Raw genomic sequence first — 23267 nt, 5'->3', positions numbered from 1 at the left:
ATGAATCGACAGCGATAACGAAAAGTGATCAATTTCAAAATTCCGACGAAACTTACGGATACAAAAATTAAAATTTAAAAAACGTGGCTGCTTTCTCGCCATTTTTTGTTGGTTCACTAATTCAATCATAACCATGTGCTCGTCGGCGTACAGGTTAAGTTTATAATTCTTATGTCATTTTTTAATCGTAGACACACCTTTATCACACGGCAAGTAGAAGAGGACGAGCAATAGTTCCAAATGTCGCCACCCAGCTCTGAGCAGGAACACGGCATTCACACTGCAGCGAGTTTGTGCCATGTTCGCGCGAAATTCAGATTTGCGCGCTAACTGCTTGCGTCTGTAACTTTGCGCGGTAGCGTTTCCGGACATTTGTTCCTTTTAACAAAAAAAAAATTGCTCGGTTTGGCACTCCCTGCCACGCAATTAAATGTTGGCCCAGCGTTTCCCGAACATCTTGCTTTGAAATACGTGCTGACGGACATGTCAGCTTTTCGCAAGCGTGACGCGATGGCAATAGAAAAAAAAAGTGAGCGAGTATTTCAGTACTCGCCAGAGATGCTCAACATCAACGAGAATAAATCGTTGTTCTCATGTTACAAATAAACTCATAATACGAAACCCGGACACGAAATTTACCCTAGAAGACTCAACAATAAAGTCGATCGCGATAAATGTACTCAAATTGTGTTTTCAACTACATTTACAGACGCGAATCACACGTACTTTTCCGCACCCGCCGTTAGAATTCGCTGCCGGAGCAGCTACGTTGACTATCGAATCATCTCATTTGCAAACCGAAATTTTAAACTGTATAATGTAACGTCTTCGATAAAAGCAAAAAAGACTTGGAAAAAAAAAACTAAATCATGGCTTTGGCATGATTTTCGACAATGGGTTTAGTTAAACAGTTAATATACAAAAAATTTATCTTTGGCTTTGTGAAATTTGTGTCACGCAATCCGCCACAGATGGATGAGCACCGTGGATAGCACATCCACCCGACTTTCGTTCACGAATTTACTCCTGCCAAATGACATGTACCGAGAGCTACAATGATACACATCTAAAACCTTTCTTATCCAGAAGTCTGCCACGTCTTTGAATTTTTTTTCGCACCTGACGTAACAGACGTGCCGAAAATTATTTATTTCACTTCGCGCCCATCCGTGACAGTTTGTAATTCAGCATTATGTCATTAGATGATCCGAAATTGGAGTAGAAGCAACGACCCCAGGAATGAATGTCACGTAAGCGATGCTTCAAACCACGGAGGCTGGCGAGTGAGAGTCGACATTGAGCACCGACACTCATTGTCAGTAGAGGAGAGATAATTGTTGTTGTTGTTGTTGTTGTTCTTTGAACGTGCGGAAGGTGACTGCGCAGACAGAGTCTTCAATATCCGGCCAGGACGAGCACGAACTAAGAGTTGATAGCTGCGGCTGATTGCTCCCAACTCGGGTTTCGAACCCGACAATAACATCTGTTGAGAGAAGAGTATCCTGATCACTCACTACACCATCAGAAGAGGAAGGGGGTCCCCAAGTTATTAATGCAAATTAAAAACTGAGGTAGCAGTATTGAGTCAAATGTCTGCAAAATTCGATCATGTCAACCTTGGTTTCCTTTCTAAGAAATTCCCCGTGTTTACACAAACGAAATCATTCAATCATTTATATTTTACGACGAACTGTCCCCGCGGATTCGTTGCCTTGTAGAAAATAATCAACGTTGGTTATTTGGTTAGAAAAATTGACTTTTTTTTTTTGCGTTCAGGAACTAGCACAAACAATTAAGTGGAATCACTAAATCGAAAACACTTATTCCCAAGTTCACGAGGACACCTAATTAATTAAATAAATATTCTTTTTTTTTTTGTAAAAGAACTTGCAAGTACACAAATATCGTAATTTGTTTTATTTTTAGTTATTTAAAGATATTTATTTATGAATTAACAAAGCAGTCTCAATATTTTTTTTATATATTCCAATCAACAATCAAACAGAAGAGTAGTATTATTTAGTAATATAGTTTGTTGTGTGTGTATATATGGTCCTACTTCAACCACAAAACATATATACACACACATGTATACCCTCAAGAATGTCCACTGTGAATTGTAGCCTATGTGGCGTTTTCTCGGTAAGTCATTTCTGTTTGTGAAATTTCCTCGACTTTATCTACACTTGGCTGATAACTGCTAAAAAAAAGAAGATAAATAGTTACACGCTCATGCCCAGGAAGGTTGCAAACCCCGGGGCTTCCAAGCTTGCAGCAAGGTCGCTTAAAAGAAGTCACCGCTAAAAGTTGAGCTCGAAACGTTTGCAGTTCGTCCACTCAGATGCACAGCCATTGTGGAGTCCCGATACCGACACACTCGCCATGGTAAATCTACCAACCATCACGGTCATACGTTGCGAACAAACTAAGTTACGTACGGCCTGCCACACTTAGCATAAGAGGTGAATATTGTTTATATTGTTTAACTTATGCGACAAAATTGTTGAGTTATCTTTATGGGAGTTTTCACAGGTAGCGCAGAACAAACCCTACCTACCTGCGCCAGGCCGATTTCAAGTTCATTACCAACCGTAGAAAAAATATGGAAGTATAACGCGGCCATCAACTACGGAACCCACAAACGCGTTGCACGATCGCTAGACCAATAAATTAGCATAAAAGGAGTCCTGTTCTAAAAGATAACAGTGAAAACGAACTCTTTTTTTTTCGTGTACCTAAACATAAACCACAACAACGCAACTCGGCCTGTTCATTGTAACTGTTCTGAAAACGCATTATTTTATCTTATTTTCTCATTCCGTCACTAGGAAGTGTGTATTTAAAACACACAACATCGATGAAACCAGATGGAAAAAAAATTGGATGAAAATTAATTTCTTGTAATTTATCATCGCCTGTACACAAAACAAACGTTGTTTGCCTACACATACAGTGAAGCTAAACGCGCTCTAAATCTGTGAGCTGTTTACGACTGATATGATTTAGAGACCTCAAAACCATCGTCAACTCCATGAGCAGGCACACAGTATCAACTATGTACGACATTTTTGTAAATATTTTATATATTATCAAAATATTTTGTCAAGAACTTTTTTATACCTGCCACACTTAGCATAAGAGGTGAATATATTTTATAGTGATTAGCTTATGCAACGAAATTGTTGAGTTATCTTTATGGGAGTTTTCACAGGCAGCGCAGAACAAAACCTACCTACATGCGCCAGGCCGATTTAAAGTTCATTGCCAAGTCATTCTTAACGAGAATATTCCAGAACTTCTTCTATGAAAATTTTGCATACTTTGAGTAGAAAACACTCAAAATATTTTGGTTGCGTGTAAAATTAAAAAAAAAATGCTTCATCGATCCTTTTGGTGTATAAGTGAACATAAAATATGTTAGTTTATTAAGGTCGGTATTCCAAGACCTCAAAATAAGGGTCAAGGTGTTTAATATGCGACACCTGTACCCTAACCGTATTTCTGGGGCAGTATTTCAAGGCGTTCGGGTAAGGTAATGAATAAGCACTGTCTAGTTGGGATACAATCGAAACCTAATTCGCGGGCCGTATTTCAGAACGTGTCCAAACCGAATCCCAGAAATGTAACAAATCGGCAACCGTTTTAATGAACGTTGCCTTGCACAAAGTTGTAAACTGGTCTCAACGCATTAAAGTGGTAGCTTCGTAACCATCGATAAAATTTTTACGGCACGAATACTAGAGATAGCAGCACAAATGCAGAAATTCGCAAGTAATTTTTAAGTTGCGATTATTTCTTGTTATGAGCATTTTGTGTACAAAATGCATTCAAGGATAGTTTCGTTATGGTAAAGTTTCATTTGGCACACAAACACGCTTGGTACGTCCATCGATGATCACAAAAATGACTGTATACGAGTTAATGACGGCAGACGCGGGTCCGCCATCTGGACGAAATCAACAAAATAAATTAGTTCTGCGCATGCGCAGAAACTTGGCAACAGATCGGCCACGGATAGGACACCAAAATCCGTCCCCATAAAATAAGGGACTGGTCGTGTCCAATCATGCACTAGGAATACGGTTAGGGTATAGGACTAGCATATTCATAACTTAAACCTTTATTTTTGTGTCTCGGAATACCGGGCTTAGTGTTAAAATGTTCACTGAAGTTTTCAAAATGTTCCAAAAGAAATATGAGCCCGAAATATACAGTGCACTCGTATGCTCTGCCGAAAGGGATTTTTTTTTTTAAGTTTTATGATAATTCATCGCTTATTTGTTAACATCTTTTTTTAACAATACTCACTTCATGATTGTATTTTCAGTATTCTTACTGGCGATTTCATTTCAAGCTAGTGAACACCACGCCTATAGCATAAACCTTTATAATGCAACAGTGATGTTTTGTTGGCTAGTTGCTAACGAGAGTGACTTCACCACTTCCTAGACTGATACCTCCATGAAATTCCCTGAATTGTGATGTGTTAGGCCGGGTTCATAAACGCAAGGGGCACAAAATCGCAACAACGCAATACGTAACCAACGCAAGGAAATCACAGTCATTCATAAAGCACTAAGTTCGCAAGACGTCCCCAATCCTACAACATGAAATTGTAAACTAGTGGAAACCTCATTTATTTCCCCGGTATTCTTATAATAATTCGATGTATCATAAAAACTTATGAACTTGTCAATAATTTGACATTAAAAAGTTATTTTCTTTCACTGTGCGAAATTTTGACAAGTTAAAAAGTTTTAATGGAGTTCTTTCGACATACGCCATTGCAGTTTTGCACGGTTTGTGATGGAAAAATTCCAAAAATTAAAAATTAATCGATTCATCAAATCAAAATTCCCCATTGCATTAATCATTAAAAGAACGTAAGTGAAAACGTGATGTATTAAAAAAAACTACATATTTGCCTCCCATGCACATAACGTCTGCCTCTTTAAAAGTTTTTGGAAATCTTTATTTCCAATATGGAAGGCAAAAACGCAAGCCGAAAAGCCAGAATTTGAAATTTGGCCGTTGCTTTCGTTGCGTTGTTGCGTTGAGCGTAGTTTATAAACGGATGTTTTAATTCGTCGTTTTTCAAATTTTTGCTTCTTTAGTTTCTGGCGTTCTTGCGTTTCTTGCGTGGTTTATAAACCCGGCCTTAGTCTGCTTGTAATGAACTTGTTGTCCACAAGACGTAACATGAAACATTACGAACTTATGTAGGCCTACGCACATTCCGTCTTCGTTTTCTTCCGTTCAAAGCAACAGGCTAACAGAGCGCGCATGCCTTTTGAAATCATTCGTTCCAGTGCTGCTCGTGACGTCATCGGGCGCTAAATGCGTTGACGGTTGACTGTCGCGTGACGTGAAACAAATACTCCGTGCTCTCAACGAACCATTCGTTCCAACTCGTAAACTTCCGTGCGTTTGAACGTCAGTCAGTCGTTTCGGGGAAAGGTTTCCTCTATTTACTGACGCGGGAGTGTTAATTAAAGGTGGCCACCGAAGTTGCTGGAAAACATTCCAGTGAAATAGCACCCTCGACTTATAATTTTCAGTGCACAGTAAAACAAAATATAATGCATTCTCCGTTAACAGTTCCTGGAAGCGATATCCAACAGTGCCTGAACGAAACATATACTCAAGACATGTAGGTATCGGTTTAAATGCTGTTATTCACCTTAAAAAAATTGACTCTTAAAAATGCGCATCAAATATTGTTTGTTTATATTCCTAAAACTTATATATAAATAAAATGTTTTATTTTTCGTATACCCCATTTGCACGAATATGATGATATATATTGGCCTGCTCAATGGCAGAACACTAAATGAACACGTTTTCTCAGTTCAGATTCTTTCTCAAATGAGAAACTAAACATTTTACTTTACCAGAAATAATCAAAGATAAATGAAACTGCGTCGTTGGTGTATAGGAATTGAGTAATTACAGAAAATGAAAAAAAAAAAAAATGGAAAAAAACAACTCTGTTTTTGCTCTCTCAGCTGCCTGGGTGTCAGAACAAAAACTTTAAAGACCTTAGTAGCATTGAAATCTACCTACGTCTGTAGGCCGAGCCGAAAGTTGTTAAACATTTTTATCAACTCTTGGCAAAACTGGGTACTTGATATGTGGAGTTCTTTGGCACCGGTATCCGGCCAACGTTCACGTCTGGCGGTGTTGGTTCTTTCACTTTGGAAGGTCCCCGCTCTTGGCATCTTTCACAGTGAGGGAACTCGTCAGACATGGTTGCTAAGCTGCATATTCATAATGCCCGCCGTGTTGACGTCATCCTCTTGCACTAAATGAGCCGGGAGGGGGGGAGGGGAAACCGTGTTGATCGACGTGGAAAAAGAGTTCTCTTCTCGAAAGAGGGGAGTACAAAAGTCAGACACGATTGTAGCCGGACAGCTACCAGTTATAATCAGTTTCACGCTTAGAATGCAGTACAGTGTAAATGGCGAACACTATAGCCAGATTTATACAACCCGGGTTGTTAACATTAAAAGTCTTATTCTGAATACAATCATTAATCATAATAGGTTTTCATATATTTATGAATTATACTATTTATTGATTTTTCTAAGACCATAAAATAATGTCTACTGACAGTACTTATACAGTTGTAGTCATTCTGATAGAAAAAAAATTTAATGCCAAAAACACCAATTATTTTTTCACAGAAAAAACTTTTTGAAACCGTCAGTCTCTATCAATAACATGAAAGTATGTGCAATGCTGAAAAGAGCCAAACTCCCTAAAATTAAATTATATAAACAAAATGTTAACAAAAACGGTTGAAACCAAGATGGCGTCTTTCAATTACATCTCCTTAGAATTAAAAAAAAATGTAAATTATCAGATGATACCCTTGACGAAATACACCAACCAAATGTATTTTCAAAATTCTCATTCCAAATTATACCTTAGAAAATACAATTTTTCCGCTACATTAAACAAATTATCATTACATTACAAAGTTGTGTCTAAAACTTTTGCGCTCTATGGTGTAGATCTGGCAACTGAGCACACCGAAACAAGGACAGCGCTAATAGCAGAAATCGTGCGTTGGAAAGACAGAGAAAATGCGCATTTAAATGCACGCTGCGAACTAGGGATGAGACGCGGTAGAGCAACGAACAAATACGCTGCTCAGAAAAATGGGCGCGGGAACATTACGCACGTCAGGGTCATTAAACAACAACTTAACAAATTTAGAAAATGGCTCCAGCTCGACCTTCTCGTTTTTGTTTGAACTCTCACAGAATGTTTTCATATCTCTTAAATGAATCCGTAAAAGAAAAAAAAATTATGGCCTTAAGAAAAAAAAAATGGTTACGACAACAGAGCCCAGTTGCCAGAGTCCCAACAGAAGAGATTCACGTAAAATCTCTCAAGTTTGGTGTCTCCCATAAAAGCTATTCACCTAAGCAACATAACGTGCTGATTTTAACATTTTATATAAAAATTTTGTGGAGAATGCCTTATTTGGAAAGCTGGCTCTTATAGTCTTCTTTTTACAGTTGTCTTTTGAAGTTACTGAAAAGTCTCTTCATCAAAAAATTATTCAAGATTTGACTACCTATTTTTTTAAAAAAATAATTTTTTTTTTTTTCAAGAATTAGCGTTTTCGGATTTTGTACATCGCCAAGTTGGCTTAAAAATAAATGCTGTAGTAGTGATTCTCTGAAACATTTTATTGTTTTTGATATTTACTTAAAATTAACATTTCAATTTTTTATTTGACTAATATTTGGATGCAAATATCTAAATTGCGTACCCTCCAATTTTGTTTTATCTAGTTTCATTTAAAGGAGCTAATTTGGAACTTTATGGATCATTTGATATTTCCTGAACTTTTATAAATAATCATAATTTTTATGATTTTAAAAGGCTTGGCAAATTAATTTTTTTTTCTGAAAGAGTTTTAAACCATACATGTAGTAGCCACCAGAAATGTCTTTAAACCGAATTTTTTTTCAGTTATTTATTCCATTTGCTTCTCCTCAACCAACCATCACAAAAATGATAAAAATTCATCTTTGCAGGATAATTACGCAAAAAGTATTCACTGTATATATATTTTTTCATTTTGTTGAAGTTCTGCCACTCAAAAAGGCTACCGGTTTAAAAATTTTAAACGTAATAATGAATTAATGGCCTGGCTAGATTTAAACTATCCGGGAATATTCGTTAGTTTAGCGGGTGTCTTCGGTGATTCGCGGGTACTGATTGCACTGCCTTTCAAACATGAACTACAAGAATCACCATAGTGAATTAAAAAAATAATTCAAAAACTTTTGAAGTGTAAATCTAAACATCCTTCTCTCTTAGCCACTTGCATATGTCGATCCGTTTTCAAAAGAAAGACGAACGGTGAAGTGGTTTCTGCAAATGTCCATTCTTCTGGAACTACGAGCAACCCTTCATTCATTGCAAAGGTGAATTCTTTGTTAAAATATTCACGAGTTTACAGTACCTTCTAAAAGATTACGAGTACGAATTTCAATGGAAAAGTTTTTTTTTTTTTTTTTTTTTTTTTTTTTAAATAATTAGACATGTCTTGTTGAGGTATGCTTGTACAGGGCCGGCGAACCCGTTAGGCGAGTCAGACCTAGGGCGGTAAAAAGGAAGAGGAAATAAATCCAAATGCTTCTACCTTCTCATAACTAACGTGATTGACAAACGCAACTAAGTTTGAATGTGTTCGTCTGTGCTGCAGTCGTTGTGTTGTCGATAATACCTGTTTAAGGTACATCGTTGTGTTTATCTGTTTGAGATCAGCTGATTTAGGCTTGTTCTCTGTGTGTTTTACGTTTTCATTTTTATTTCTTAATTTGCGTTCTCCAGAAAAAAAAAAAGGGAGGGGTTGTCTGTAAAGTCAATTTACGGACGACAATTTTACGTGATAACGTCATATCAAATATTTTTTTTTAAACTGCTGCTTTTAAAAAGCCCGCCTTAACCTGTTTAATATTATAGAAGATTATCTCGCACGGTGGCTGGCCGGTTCTTGCACGCTCGGCTCAGGCGGAACGTGACAATGAGTCAATTCTTTTTCGTGCGTGCAGCCGGCGTTCATCGACTTATAAGACGTTATCACGTCAAAACATTTCCCTTGACAAAACAGGGAATAAAAAAAAAGCCATTCTGAGAGAGAGGGAGAGAGAGATACGCCCGATCGTATATATTCGTAAGGAACTGACGCCGTGAGATCCGAACTGCGAGACCAGATGGATTCGATCCCGGAAGGAAAGTTCCCCGTGTTTAGACTCGGGCAGGTCGCGAACGCGGGTGAGAGTAAACACGAAGCGAGACGACATCGGCGCCCCACGCGTGTTCCATTACCACGCGCGCGCTTCTCGCCGCTGCTTCCTCCCCTGTCGCAGGTCAGTGTTCGAGCGAAAGGTCCAAAACATTGGCTTCAGCGTCACGTGGGGAACCTCCAGCATCAAAGCTACAGGAAGAGTCACAATCCTAACGACAGACTTCTACCGCAGTTGAACCAAAAAAAAAATTGTACACGACTTGTGGTCTTAAGAATCGGTCTCACATTTTGATTTTTTAATCCTCGCCATTGTTACTATTTAAGACATTTTTTTTTCTTCTGAAATTTTAAGTTGACTAATTCCTGCTTGCAATTGTTGTTTTGCCACAATATTTTCAACGAATACAAGTTAAACACTGTTATGTGCGCACTAGGAGGCAAGGCCGGTAGGCGTTCCAGGTATCTGCGGTAGTCTGGCGTAAGGGGTGTCACGCACAGCCACTGACGTCACGCGCGCATACTTGTGAGGATTAGGGCGGCCCGACCTCACCACCCCCTACTTCCCCTCCTAACCAACCGGCTTCTTCCTTCCTCGGCACTGTCATCTAGCCTTTAGTGGCCTGGGAATTCCGGGCTTACAGAGGCCGCCGCGTGGAGTGGCGTGAATAATGCACCGCTGTTCTGGATGCTTCGAGTGTCGGGTCAGCCCAGGATGACGTGACACGTCACAACCACTCCAGTGAGTTCCAGAATGACGGCCAATGGGTATAAAAGCGGCGACGCCGGCTTCCGCGGGAGTTCCAACAGGCGAGTGGAGTGAAGTGCGAGTTCGGCGAGCGGAGTGACGCGGAGAGACGGGACCGTGCGAGTGAGACCGAGTGGCGCGAGACTGTGTGGACCGGCGCGAGGTATGAGGCGAACCACTGCTGAGCCTGGCTCCAGTGAGGAGTGCGAACTGTGGACTGGACAGACATTCAGTGACTTGTGAACAGACATCAAGTGTGGTGATTTAATTAGTAATGTAAATAATATTAAGCAATACAACTGAATGAATATTAATCGGGCTATCCTTACGAACCATTTTACCCCCACTTATAACAATATAATAGGTGTCAAACGTAACTCACTTGCAAGACTTTTAACACACATTGTTTTACGTGATTCGCAGGGAATGACTCCCACGCCGATGTTTTTCATTTTTATTTTACTTGTTCTTTTTTCTGGTGTTAATTTTAAAATATGGACAACAATGGGAAAATTAAAATTAAATTTTTAATGCATATAAATTAAAGTATTGATCAATACAAAATTCAATTCATGATTTCCTATTATAAAAAATATAAAATATTTTATTGCCACGTATAATTACTCGATTCCACCGGAATTTGATCGTAAGCATTTATAAAACTGGCCGGGGATAAATTATCAGGAAAGAATATCAACATTTCTTAAGCTAAATTAGTAAAAAACATTGTTGAAATTTAAGTTCCAGGTTGGCTTAAAATTTTGTTTTAAAGAGTTAATTTTTCGATTTTTCCGGGCCAGGGCCCTGCAAAGTCCAAGGCCGCTACAGGTGATACGAATGAATTATAACTTAAAAGTCTCTTTGAAAGCGAAGTCATCAGAGACTATTGGAAGTGATGGTATAATGATGGAGCATCAACGGAATGAATAGGTGGGAATAAGTGGAGTAATCCGATAAGACCCAGCTCATGGCTCATGGCAACGTCCACCAAGTTTCTCGTTATTAAAACGTGAATACCATCAATGTCAACTGATGTTTGCCTTCCAGTATTATAGTCTGAAATTAGTTCTTTTCGCAAGAAGGCGTATGTAGTTAGACTTTTGGCCCGTTCTACACGGGCACGGAAACGAAGACGTAGGTAGTATCTCCTGGAACATTTCTCTATCGCATCTCTGCTGCTTCCCCAATGCACGGAAACGTAAAAAATGGGAACAAATGAGATTGCATTACAAGTTAACGAAATATTAAGTAATATAATCACAAAGATATTATGCTTAGAGATTATAACACACGCACAAATCACATACATAATAAAAATCGGCCACTAAGTTAAAAATTTAACGTGTTTTTAGAACGTAAACAAACATGGCTACCACCGCAGCCAAGTACTCGGCTTCATTGGTCGCACGGAGCAACGTAAACGAATGAGCTGGGCATTTCCGAGCTGATCCGTACGGTCCATATCCTTCTGCTTGCCATTGTAAAAACACTGTTCCAGGAGATCCGTCTCCGTTTACGTGATCCGTCTCCGTTTACGTGTCGTTGTAGCAAGGGCATTAGCGATAGTTCGCATGTGACCGAACTGTTCTGTACCAAGTATTTATGACTCAGAGAGGCTATGGTTAACTAGAAAGTCTCTAACTCAGTCAATTCAAGTTTTATTCATGAGCCCTTTAGTATATGGGATATTAACAAACTCAAAAACCTTTGTAGGCCTACCAAATCATTTTAAACCTTTCAGTAGAGGTTCATATAAATCCTATTGCAGTCAGTTTTAGTTTTGTAAATATGTGTACGGACTACAGCGTTCAAGAAACTCCGCTACATTCAGGTCACTCGAATGTTCGGTCACGACAGTAATACCACGCGTGTGTGCTTTGTGTAAGGTATTCGTGTTTTATCTTTGTCCACAGCCATTTTGCGCGACAATAAGTTCTAACATCCATCGCGTGTCACCATATGAATGCTAATTCTTAGTGCGAATATCTTCCATTGACACTTCTTTGTTCAGAAGAACACACTAAATGTGTTAACACGAAGAACAGGACTTATTAGTATTTCCACGGTAGAGAATTATCATAAGCGGGGTGGAAACCTAGGTTTTATGCCATTTCTTGTGCACCAGAAAAAAAAACATATTTTCGGCATTGCTTTGATGTAGATTCAAACAATAATTATTGCACGCTTTTACATGAATACATACCCTTAAAGCTCTTAAGGCTCATCTACAATTACAATTTCCTTTTTTTCACTGTATTAGGTTTTTTATTTTACATTTATTGCATTTAGTGCTTTTTTATTTTTACGATTATTTTTAGGTTATAAAAAATTAAATAAAATATTAGGTAGGTATATTTGGTCTTGTGTATGTGAATACAACACAAAAGATTCAGACAAATGAATTTTTATTATTATTACAGAATACTACGGTGCTACAGGAAGGTAAAAACGGATTAACTGAAAGCTGAAACATCATTTGGCTACAATACGTGCAGATTTCATGAGCGGCTTTCTTGCAGAAAGGTTATTGCTCAGTGTGCTCTGCAAGTTATTTTGAAGGTTGAGTGAACAAGGAACTCTCTTTCAAGGATTGTAATTCACAGGGACCGGAAAGTTACTTTTAAAAAGTAACTCAGTTACAGTTACAAATACTCCATTGGAAATGTAACCCTGTTACAACTACAAGTTACACTACTGAAAATAAACCAGTTACAGTTACAGTTCTGAGAAAAGTAACTGTAAGTTACTTTAACAGTTACTTTGTGAAAAACTAAAAATGTGATATGTAATATCGTTATAATTAAAAGCTAATAAAACATATTGTGTTTAGTAAAGATATATGTTTATTTAAACTGAAATTTTTTAAATTATGTCTTAAATTACATTGAGCAATTAGTTTACACTACAAAATAATGAAATGTTCGTTCGTTCGGATCATCTTATTTTTCGCAGCACCACGCAACAAGCACTTCACAATAAAGTTATTTTGATCACTCGACCGAACTTTGAAATAATTAGAATATGAAGGCCACGGCAACGAAAGTTCTGGACTGCTTTCTCGGCTTCTCGCTTCATTAGATTCTGTCATTGCTTTCGCGTATATGCACAGGTAGGTTAATTAATTAAACAGAACAGCAGTAAACCCGTATGTCGCAAATATTAAATAAATGACAGCAGCAGCAGTTTTACAAGTACAAGTAATACCATCTCAAATAATATGCTTGTCGGGATTTTTATTCGGGTATTGAAAAAATCAACAAATCGTTGTTCGTTCAATAAAATGTAACGCAAGAAGTAACGACAATTATCGTTACTTTAAGGCGGAAAAATGTAATTCAGTTACAGTTACAGTTACTGAAAACGTAATATATTGCGTTACCACGATCGTTACCATAAAAAGTAACTGTTACAAATAACGTCGTTACTATTAGCGCGTTACTTCCAGTCCCTGGAATTCATAGGAATATTTTAAGTAAGGTTGCGACTTTCTGAGTGCTGCAAGCTCCCTAGTACATACTCACCTGGTTGTGCTTCCAATAGTAAAATATTTATTTAAATACCTACCAGCTCAATACTTCTAAAAGTGTGTCTGATTTTAAACAGCATGTTGAAACTTTTATTTTTAGCTATCTAAATTTAAATTTTTTTTTTTTTACTTTTGAAAATACTGAAATTGGTATCTCCATTAACATTATTAGATCAGCATATTATTTAAAAAAAGCCCTGGTATGTAAAGGAAACTTTCATCAATATTGTATCACAATCAGGCATGGCCCCAGGTCCGGGCAAGTTGGGAACCGCAACTAGCATAGCCTCGAACCAGTCCTTTCTTTGTTCGTCTTGTTTTCTGTGAAAAATATAGCCATTAATAGGAAAAGGAGGAATTATATTTTTTTATAAACATGCACTTTAAGGTGCTGCACAAAGTAATTTATTTTATATTTTAAAAAACCTTAATAATTTTTTTCTGCTGGCTACAATGATGCAATTTCATGGGATTTTGATCGTTAGCATTTATAAAATTAGCTTGAGTATACTTTGTCAGGAAAAAAAAATCAGTATTTCTTAAGATGAATAAGCAAATCCATCATCGTAATTGAAGTTCCAGCTTGGCTTAAAAATGTTGTTTTAAAGATAATCACTTTTTCAAATTTTCCAGGAAGGCTCCCCCCAAATGCCCCTTTTCTTATACCCTAAGACCCTCCAGTAAGTGTCTTCTCCAAAATAAAGTTGTCCGTAAAGTCATGGTGTTCTTTCGACCGGTCACAGGCAAGCAACAAAACAAGATATAAATGTGAAATCTTCACCATCTTGCAATTTCAAATATTTTTACACCACTTGCAATAAAGCTTCCATGAAAATCTTTTGGTTTGATATGGCATAGGACTTAGCTTTAGATTCTTGTCGAAACCTACAGTTGTGAACTGGTGTGATTATTGTGATAGTTATACTTATCGCGTGAAATAATATGTTATCTTCTCGCAGCGCTTATTTAGTAAATATGTGGTTGCGATAAAATATAGAAGATCTGGGAGATATGATTTTTATGTTGACATGCAAAATATTTAGATAAAAAGTTCAAAATTATAATTTTACAAAAACTATATAAAAATCCAAGATAGCAGTGCCTAATCCACCATAGGAAAAATAATTATGTTTAGGGTAAACACTTTTTTTTGTGTATTTTAAGAATCGATAATACTTATAAGGCAAAAGCCTATAGGGTTAAATGCCATACTCCCAAATACTATACAAGATTCCAAACCACTTGGGTACTGACTTTGTATTCATAAAGGGAGTCACACCAGGTGTTGGGATCGGACCTTCTAACAACGTTCCATGAATTTGTCACATCAGCAATCACAGATGATCCTAAAAATGTGTTTTAATTTATGTAGTCAAAGTTATTGTGTGCTTCAAATGTTAGTACAAAAAATCAGAACTTATTAAAAAATAGTACTGCAACAATGCCCATGATATTCATAAATGTATATTATTAAGTAGCAAGAACAATTATTTTTGTAATAGCACCCAGTAAAAAGATAATAAATATTTAAGCATTTTGATTCTTAACACTCCAGGAATCATTCAATAATAAATCAATAATTTTAACCTATTTTCATATGAATGATATTTTAATAATAAAGCTGAGTGTTTTAAATGTCCATTTTTACCTTTTAATTAAAATTTTTTATTAGAGCCATGAACACCTGTAGAAATTGACATACATCTGTCATAGGAAACCTACTGTGTTCGTTGGTGTTGTATTGTAATTTTTATATTGTTCATAATATTTGTTTTATCTTCATCATTGTGTTTGCATATTTGCTGTGTTGTCCAGGTTTTGTTGACTGTCTGATATTTTTTCATGACTAAATTCCTTCCACGGAATAATACCTGTTTAGGTTCATTATTGGGTTTATCTGTTTGACATCAGCTGATTTAGGCTTTTTTTGTAGGGTTATATTTTAATTTTTATTTCTTATTTTGCATTTAGGAATTTATCTTATGACAAACAGTGCAAAACTGAAATGGTGTATTTCCAAGAAATTGGATTAAAATAAAATACAGAGGCAATGAAGATGCAAAATCCATACCTATCAGTCAAAGCCAAGTATTAAGTTTTGTGTCGGTGAAACATTAACAAGAAATATTTTTTCTAATACTTAAATAATATCCTTCCAGTTGCGATTGTGACCCAGTCTCGAAGTTTAGGGAAGACGGATAACCAGAGGGTTGGATGGTATTGAGTTTAATACAGTTAAATGGGAAGAAAATGTTGCGTGCATGTGTGTGCGTGTGCATGTGTGCACATGCATGTGTGCATGTATGTGAGCATGCATGTGAGCATGCATGTGTGCACACCTTTGAGGTCGGTTTAATTTTTTAAATATTTATTTTGGATGTTACAACTATTTTACACGTTTTAATGCTTCTGTACCAGATATAATTTTTTTAATAGCAAAATTAATTTTAAACCATTAGTTTTGAATCATCAGAAATGTGAATAATGAGCTTTCTGAAGAAGCGACCACATTTCCGATGATTTAAAACTAATGGTTAAAAAATTAATTAACCATTAAAAAAATTATATCTGGTACAGAAACCTGCAAAATAGTTATAAAGTTCCACAATAACTAATTCAAAAATTAAACCGACTATCCTTATAGTTGTTTCAGGTCTAAATGGTTATGGTAAGGGAGAGGGGGGGATATCGACCTCATTGCTCCTTCCAAAGGACTGGGTGATGAGGTAACAGGGAACAAACCTTAAATGTTTGTAAAATATGTTTGTAAACATGTAAGTACAACTCAGATGACCTCAATTTGGAAAGTAACAAACTACAGAAGAACCAATTTAATATATTCTGGCTTTGCAAATTTCTACATTTGAGACCTTTAATCTGAGTTACCTTCTAGGGGTCATTCAGTACAAATGCCTTGCTTACCTTTTGGGCTGACAAAGTATTGGTATTTCAGTGTTCTGCCAAAAATTATTTATTATTGACTAAGACATTAGTTTTTTTTTTAAATTTCACTGTTTGTTTCAAATGTTTATTTAACACATTTTGGGACAGTATTGGTAAATAAAACATACACATCTTGACTGGAAACATTTTATTTTGGACTTAAATGTCAACAAAACAAGCAAATAAAACCTCAGGCACATATTTGGTCCCGTTCACATAGTGCTTAGGCTTTTATCACTTCTTTTTTATCATTTTGTACAGGAAAAAAAACTTTCTTTAAGCCTATTTACAAAGAATAGTAGGTAGGTACATACATAATCTCAGTCATATTCCTAGTGTGTCTAGAACACAATCTTTTCTCACACTAATATATCAACAAAAGGAACTGTTTTAAAATAATTAATTTTAATAATCAGTGCAATGAGAAGCAATAAATAGTTTATTATGTGTGGTGAATACCATTACTTAACTCAAACAATTTTAATTACTGCATGAAGCCATTAAACTTATTAAAGCGAATCCAACGCTCCACCAGTCAGCTTGGTTGCATAGAGGTTTAGCACCTGAAAAAAAAAAATTGAGATGAATAGAAACAGTATAAAAGTACAAACAAAAATTAAATTCGTAAAGAAATAATATATATTTTTATAGCCACTACTGTTTGTTTCATGACTTCCAAATGATGTTTGTGGCCTGTTCAGTTTAGTTTCTTGAAGGTCATGGTTCGACCCACACAGGGCTATAAATAATCAAAAAAAGGATCAAAATAAAAATTCTAAACAATTTTCTTTTTCAATCTGCTTCTATGGAAGTAAAAAAAATGCCTGCAAGATGTCTGATAAATTTACCTCAGCTGCATAAATTTATTGTTTATATTACTTTTATCTCATTCTAAAAAAAAAATTATAAAACTTTAATTACTTTACAAGTAATTTATGTGCTAATATGGTATTGATGTTGTAAATCCTTGCTGTTTAAGAATAGTGTGTAAAGAAGCCAAAAATGTTTAAAAGTTATAATATTTTTAATACCAAAATTAATTTCAATTAATTTCTTATTATAATACTCATACAATGAAAATATAAATATATGATCTGTAACAACAGTGTAATAAACATTTGTATTTTAAATAATTTTGTTGTGTGCAATTAGTGAAATGTGTCTAGTATAGTTGGTAACATTGATTGACCTTACCATGTATTTTTGTAATCAGAATTAACTGATGAAAATTAATAGAATATCTGCCATTGATTTCAAATTTTGTGTTCTGAACATTTTAATATTTTATGTTCAAGCATATTAAAAAATGTGGAGCTTAATATAGGTAAATTGCTCTTATGATAAAAAAATGTCACAAAGGCATTTAAACCACTTGTTAGCTTAAGGTAACCAAGAAGTTGCAATTAAGAACAGGACATTTTAATAATAACTTTAAAAAAAGTACATAGAAAATCTATGGAGAATTTTTTTTAGTGACTTTTGTAACACAGTGTACATTCTAGTAACTTATGCAAAACGTTCTCATTTCTTTTGAAATGAACTTTTTACAGTGGAAGGTATTATAACTTGGTGGTTCAGCACATTTAGTGATCCAGCACTAATGGAGTAGCTTGCTTTCAGATTTTTTCAAGAAGATTCTGGCTGTTAATCTTGGCTGCCAAGTGACTTTACTGTGATGCAGGTATTACTAGTTTCCTCATACAGGGACGTAACTAGAGGGGGGCAGACAGAGCTTGTGACCCTTGCGCAAGGAGGGGGGGGGGGGAGAGAGGCGCTGAACTGGAAGAGTGATTCTTACTATAAATATTTACTCAAATATCGTAGTGTTATTTCAAAAAGAAAATGTCGGAAGGCATATGAACTGAATTATTTGTATTGAAAGATACAAACCTACAAGTATATAGTGAAATATTTAAAAACTGGTAATTTTTTTTACGTACTATAAAACTTGCGATGTGATAAAAATGAAATGACTGCAAATAAATATACGAGAATTTATTTACCATCTATGTTGATATGTTGAATCCAAAACATTTGGAATAGTGGAATCAATATGTAGTCGTGTTATGAGGTGTCAGGAAAGGTTATGATTTGGATGGTTTGAAAAAAATAAAAGGAGAGTGCCAAGATGAGTTCTTGCCCTGGGTGGAAACTAGTCTCGTTACATCCCTGCGCTCAGAGTTTATCATTACCATGATTTTCCTCGAAGAGACTTATAGTGCGTTTCTTTTTTTCTAGTGGGTTATATTTCACACTTCACATTTTCACACTTGGTTTTCTAGTAAAAACTCTACAGCATTTGACAATCCTGGAAAACTGCTAATCCAGTATGGATGCTGTCTTGATTGTGCCAGAACTTCATATATCTAACGTAGGTACTAATTACATAACTATATATTACTTCTACAATGAAGATTTTGTGCTTGTCTTACCCATATTATAATGACAAGTTATATAATGTGCAGTAAGATGTTTCTAGCCCCAACATTGAACAGCATTTTTGCTAACATAATAATTTATTGTCAAATACGTGTCTCATGGAAGATGTCGCAGACAATTTTTTGAGGCTATGTCTTTTGTGTTTCAATGCACAATGTTTTCATATGTATGTAACAAAACAGCATACCTCTTCAGTCTTCACACACAGTTGGGTCCATGTGCAGAAGTCAAGAATTTGTCTATATCTTATTAGTTAATGCTCTAGCTTTGTATGATTTTGAAAGAAAAATGTCTTGTCATTGCTATTATAATTTATAATTATAGGATATTCCTTTCTTGCATTTGTTGATAGGTCACAAATTTGTTCACCAGATATTGATTAAAAGTTACTGAAAATTCCCTGTTAGAAGTTTTTTAAGGTACTTAGAAATTTAGACTTATTACTTATTACCAGGGAGAACTCATTAAAAGGGTTTGTATGTATTAATAGGGTAGGACGGTAGGTGCTTCATTTTTTTAAAATTATGGCATTTCAAAATCCCTGCCCTCCCTAACTTTGCTGAGTATTCTTATGAAATATTATTTTTTAGTATATCTGCTGATAGTGGAGTATCAAGGTCATGGTGACCTAGTGTTTTATTTGTAGGTTTACTTTATTCACACAAATACTTTTTTAAAGTTTCATACATTTAATTATTTTTATTTATAAAAGCCTTTTTTAACTACACTTTTACTGGTTTACACATTGTCTGTTTGTGTGCAACATTAATTTTGACACCAAATTCCATGTTTGGCTGCAGACAGGTAATTATGCAGTGTGTAGTATGAACTTTGTTGTATAAACATTAACAACATTAACAACTGTTCCGCCAGCCATACAAAATTTACGTATTTGTTTGAGATAGCACAATCTTCAAGCAGCTAATCCAAATTTTTCAAACAAAATCTTTCTCTTCTATTTGATGTTTTTCCCAGCAAAATCCTAGCAACAAATTTCTCAAGTTTCCCCTTTGTAATTTAAATTGTAGCCTTCATGCAAATGTTGGGACTTAAATGTTGCGACCGAATTTTTAGAAAATAAAACTCATGGAATTTTCTCTGTAAACTTCAGTTACTCTTCTGTGCTCTGTTTTGTTACCTAAAGGATGTAAAAATGTCAAAGCTGGTTTTGCTCTTTCCCTTTCCCAATGTCATAATTTGTTTGATTGTTGATATTGAATCACGTGTTGCAGAGCTAGTTGTTTCAGCAACAATTTCCATCAACATTTAACTGAAATGGGTTTCAGCATTGTAAAATACATCTCCCCAGCTTTTCTCCCCAGTAATGGGTGAAAATCTGTAGGATTAGCAAGGGGGGGGGGGGGGGGGGGGTGCACGGAAATTCGCATGGGGGCCCACCTGGCCTGAAAATTTTGCACATGGGTTTTAACCGACACAAGTCATCACTGGATGTTGTAAAATGCCAATAATTTGGCCTTCATGCATGCAATAAGCAGAAAACTTTAAAATATACGGAAAGTTTTCCATGAAACATAGTTTTAATGTTTACGTTTACCAACCCTGTTTTACAGTCACGATTTTGCAAGTGAGAGCGAGCCCCCTCAGTGAGGGGCTTCTTAATTTTAGGGACCCCCAGGCTACCCTGGCTCCCGTGGGTTTCACACCCATGCCTGTAGTTGTGTGCCCGATTTAATAAGTGATTTAAATTCTGACGTAGAAGCCATTACTTAAATCGAATCGTGTGGCTCGGACTGTGCACACAATATATTTTCTGCTAGCAGGCAGCTGCTTGACTACCTCCTTCCACTTGGTGAAGTGCTCATCGCATCACCACCTGGTGACAGCAGGTTCGTGACTCGAGGAGTCGCCCTCACCTGGTAGATGAAGACGTACTGCTCCTTGGTCTGCACGGCGCCCGCCCGGTCCCGCCTCAGCCGGGACACGCAGCGCGGCACGTCGACCGAGCGGGTTTGCTCGAAGTCGCGCATGCACAGGTCGCAGGCCAGCACGGCGCCCGTGCGGCCGGTGCCCGGGCTGCAGTGGGCCACGATGGGCCCCGCGCCGGCCCGCGCGTGCGAGCGGGCCTCCACCAGGAGCGCCACCAGCGAGGCGGCCTCCCCGGGCACGCCCCGCGCCGGCCAGCCGAGGTACCACAGGTGCGTCAGCTCCCGCCACAGGTTCGACTCCAGGTTCTGTCGGCACAACCGCCCCACATCACTGGAGTTAGCTCGTCTTCAGAAGCAAATGTTTTTTGACGTGACGTCTAATAAATCAATGAACACCATCGATGAACGCCGGCTGCACGCACGAAAAAGTGTCCCGTAACACACATTGTCCCCACTACGGATGTGTCCCGTTATGCTCATTGTACGCATGCGCCGTATCCCTCTTCCACTCGATTGGAACAACAATCGATTTGACTAAAGAAACTGTGTCACAAAGTAGGACTAACTCAGCTTCCCGATAGCTCAAGCAAAAGCTTCCTGCCAATCCAAGAGTATAACAAACCAAATAAGGATATTTATAAGCTCTGTCACTCCACCTTTATTTCTGATATTCTATGCCCTCCAACAAAAGATACTTAACCAAAGATGCATACAAGGTAATATCTTATCGTAGCATGTAAAAGATTCACCAAAAAATGTTTGCAATAATTAATTAAAGGTAAAGTTAATAAAAGTTCAACTGCTGGCACGTACCTTTATCTGAAGTGTTGATATTATGTATTTATCTTTCACTTCTCTTTTCTTGAGAGTGATTTGGAAGTCCCCGAACAATCGATGGCAGTCGGTCACTTCAGACGGAGGCAGATAATCAGCACATTTCTCCTGAAATAACAATGGTCATTTACTGCAGCATCACCATTGTTACCGACACAACAATGACGATCAACTATCAGTCCCGAACATAGGAAGAGAAGAGGCTAATAGGAGGGGGCGGGGACATAACCCCCTGAAGTTATGAAAAATATGCTAGATCTTGGTGACGGCAGATGTTAATTTTGTAAGATGCAAGGTGAACTGTTATAAAATATGGAATCACAATTTATAAAGGCAAACCCATTGTTGATGATAAGTTTTTTAAATACAGAAATTGTTATTTCATATAATTTTTTTCAAATTGCCTCCCGCCACTTCCACTTATGATACATACTATTCTACACAAATTGTGAAATTGAAATCTTGATTTCAACTTTTAAAAAATCCAAAAGGTCAACATCCATACTTAGTACCAATCAAGTGGAAGGTAATTTTGGTAGTGAAATGCAATCATAGGTTTGGGGGTTATATGTGTTAAATTGACACAAATAGGTTTAAAATATTAATCCCTTATTTCCTTCCACAAATATCAATTAGCCTATTTGTGAAGTCAAATTCAAAAACAGGCAGCATATACCTACATTTTACCTATTAAACCCAACAGTTTGGAACTCAAGAACTCAAAAATTGCACAGCCAAGAACTTTGTGCATGTAAAATACAGTAAAATTAACCCGGACTGATTATCTGGTTTTCAGGGTACTCATGCTTCAATAGAGTTTGATTACTAGTTGGATGTATTTTGAACTATAAAAAAAAAACATGACAACGTTCCGGCACACTTCTTTGCTTGGCTGTCCTATGTTTTCAAACAGCCTGTTACAGTTTCAAAAATTTGTTTGGTCCGAAGCTAGGTCTGTGAAAAGTATGCCTCGGAGAATTGGAGTATAAAAATGCCACTTAAATATTTTTATCCAACCTGGCACAATTTTCTTGGTATGCTAGTTATATAAAAGGATAGGGAACTGAGAAGAAATAACAACTTTCTCCAGCAGACGATGAAAGACACCATGGCGACAAGGTGCCGTATTGATTACATCCCAATAAGCTGAAACACAGTACACAAATACTTCACTTGTGCTCGGAATTATACTGAAGACAAATGTTTGGTGTGACCCCGAATTCGAGGGCAGCCCTTACCGTGAAACAGATTATATGGTGGGTTTTTTTTTTTACAGGATTTCAATTATCCGGGCATCGGTAGGTCCCGATCAGCACGGATAATCAGTAGTTTACTGTATAAGGATCTTGTTCTTATTCCAAGTTATGCGTACCTTTCCATCCTCGACGAGATCTGTCAGCATCAGAATGACTTTGCACTGCTGCTCCCACACCATACGCCAGAAGTCGGTTATGGTGGTCGGGAGAGGTGCCTGGCAGGCAATGTAGAACTTCTCTACACCTTTTGGTCCCTACGTGAAAAAAGAGAAGCAAGATGAGTGAAATTATTTCATTTTAATTGATTGGCTTTTTTTTAAATATTTTTTTTAGTTAGTTAAAAGTACAGGACACTTGATTAGAACTAATT

At 36.9% G+C, this 23267-nt stretch overlaps 1 protein-coding gene across 3 annotated transcripts in view; it reads right to left on the bottom strand.

Annotated features, from left to right (window-relative positions):
* Positions 1–16615: 16615 nt before the first annotated feature.
* The window catches only part of LOC134533443 (mucin-5AC-like), a 207968-nt gene continuing 201316 nt past the window's right edge, over positions 16616–23267 (bottom strand). For all 3 annotated transcript variants that reach the window (XM_063370981.1, XM_063370975.1, XM_063370968.1), the window contains 4 exons: positions 23014–23151; positions 21621–21749; positions 20796–21113; positions 16616–17045 (listed from right to left, as the gene is read on the bottom strand). In XM_063370981.1, coding sequence (XP_063227051.1) covers positions 16992–17045; positions 20796–21113; positions 21621–21749; positions 23014–23151 — 639 coding nt within the window. In that variant the 3' untranslated portion in view covers positions 16616–16991. The remainder of the gene's footprint in view (positions 17046–20795; positions 21114–21620; positions 21750–23013; positions 23152–23267) is intronic.

The sequence above is a fragment of the Bacillus rossius genome, chromosome 1 (assembly GCF_032445375.1).
Source record: "Bacillus rossius redtenbacheri isolate Brsri chromosome 1, Brsri_v3, whole genome shotgun sequence".
Lineage (NCBI taxonomy): Eukaryota > Metazoa > Arthropoda > Insecta > Phasmatodea > Bacillidae > Bacillus > Bacillus rossius.
This window is presented reverse-complemented; position numbering and strand designations above follow the sequence as displayed.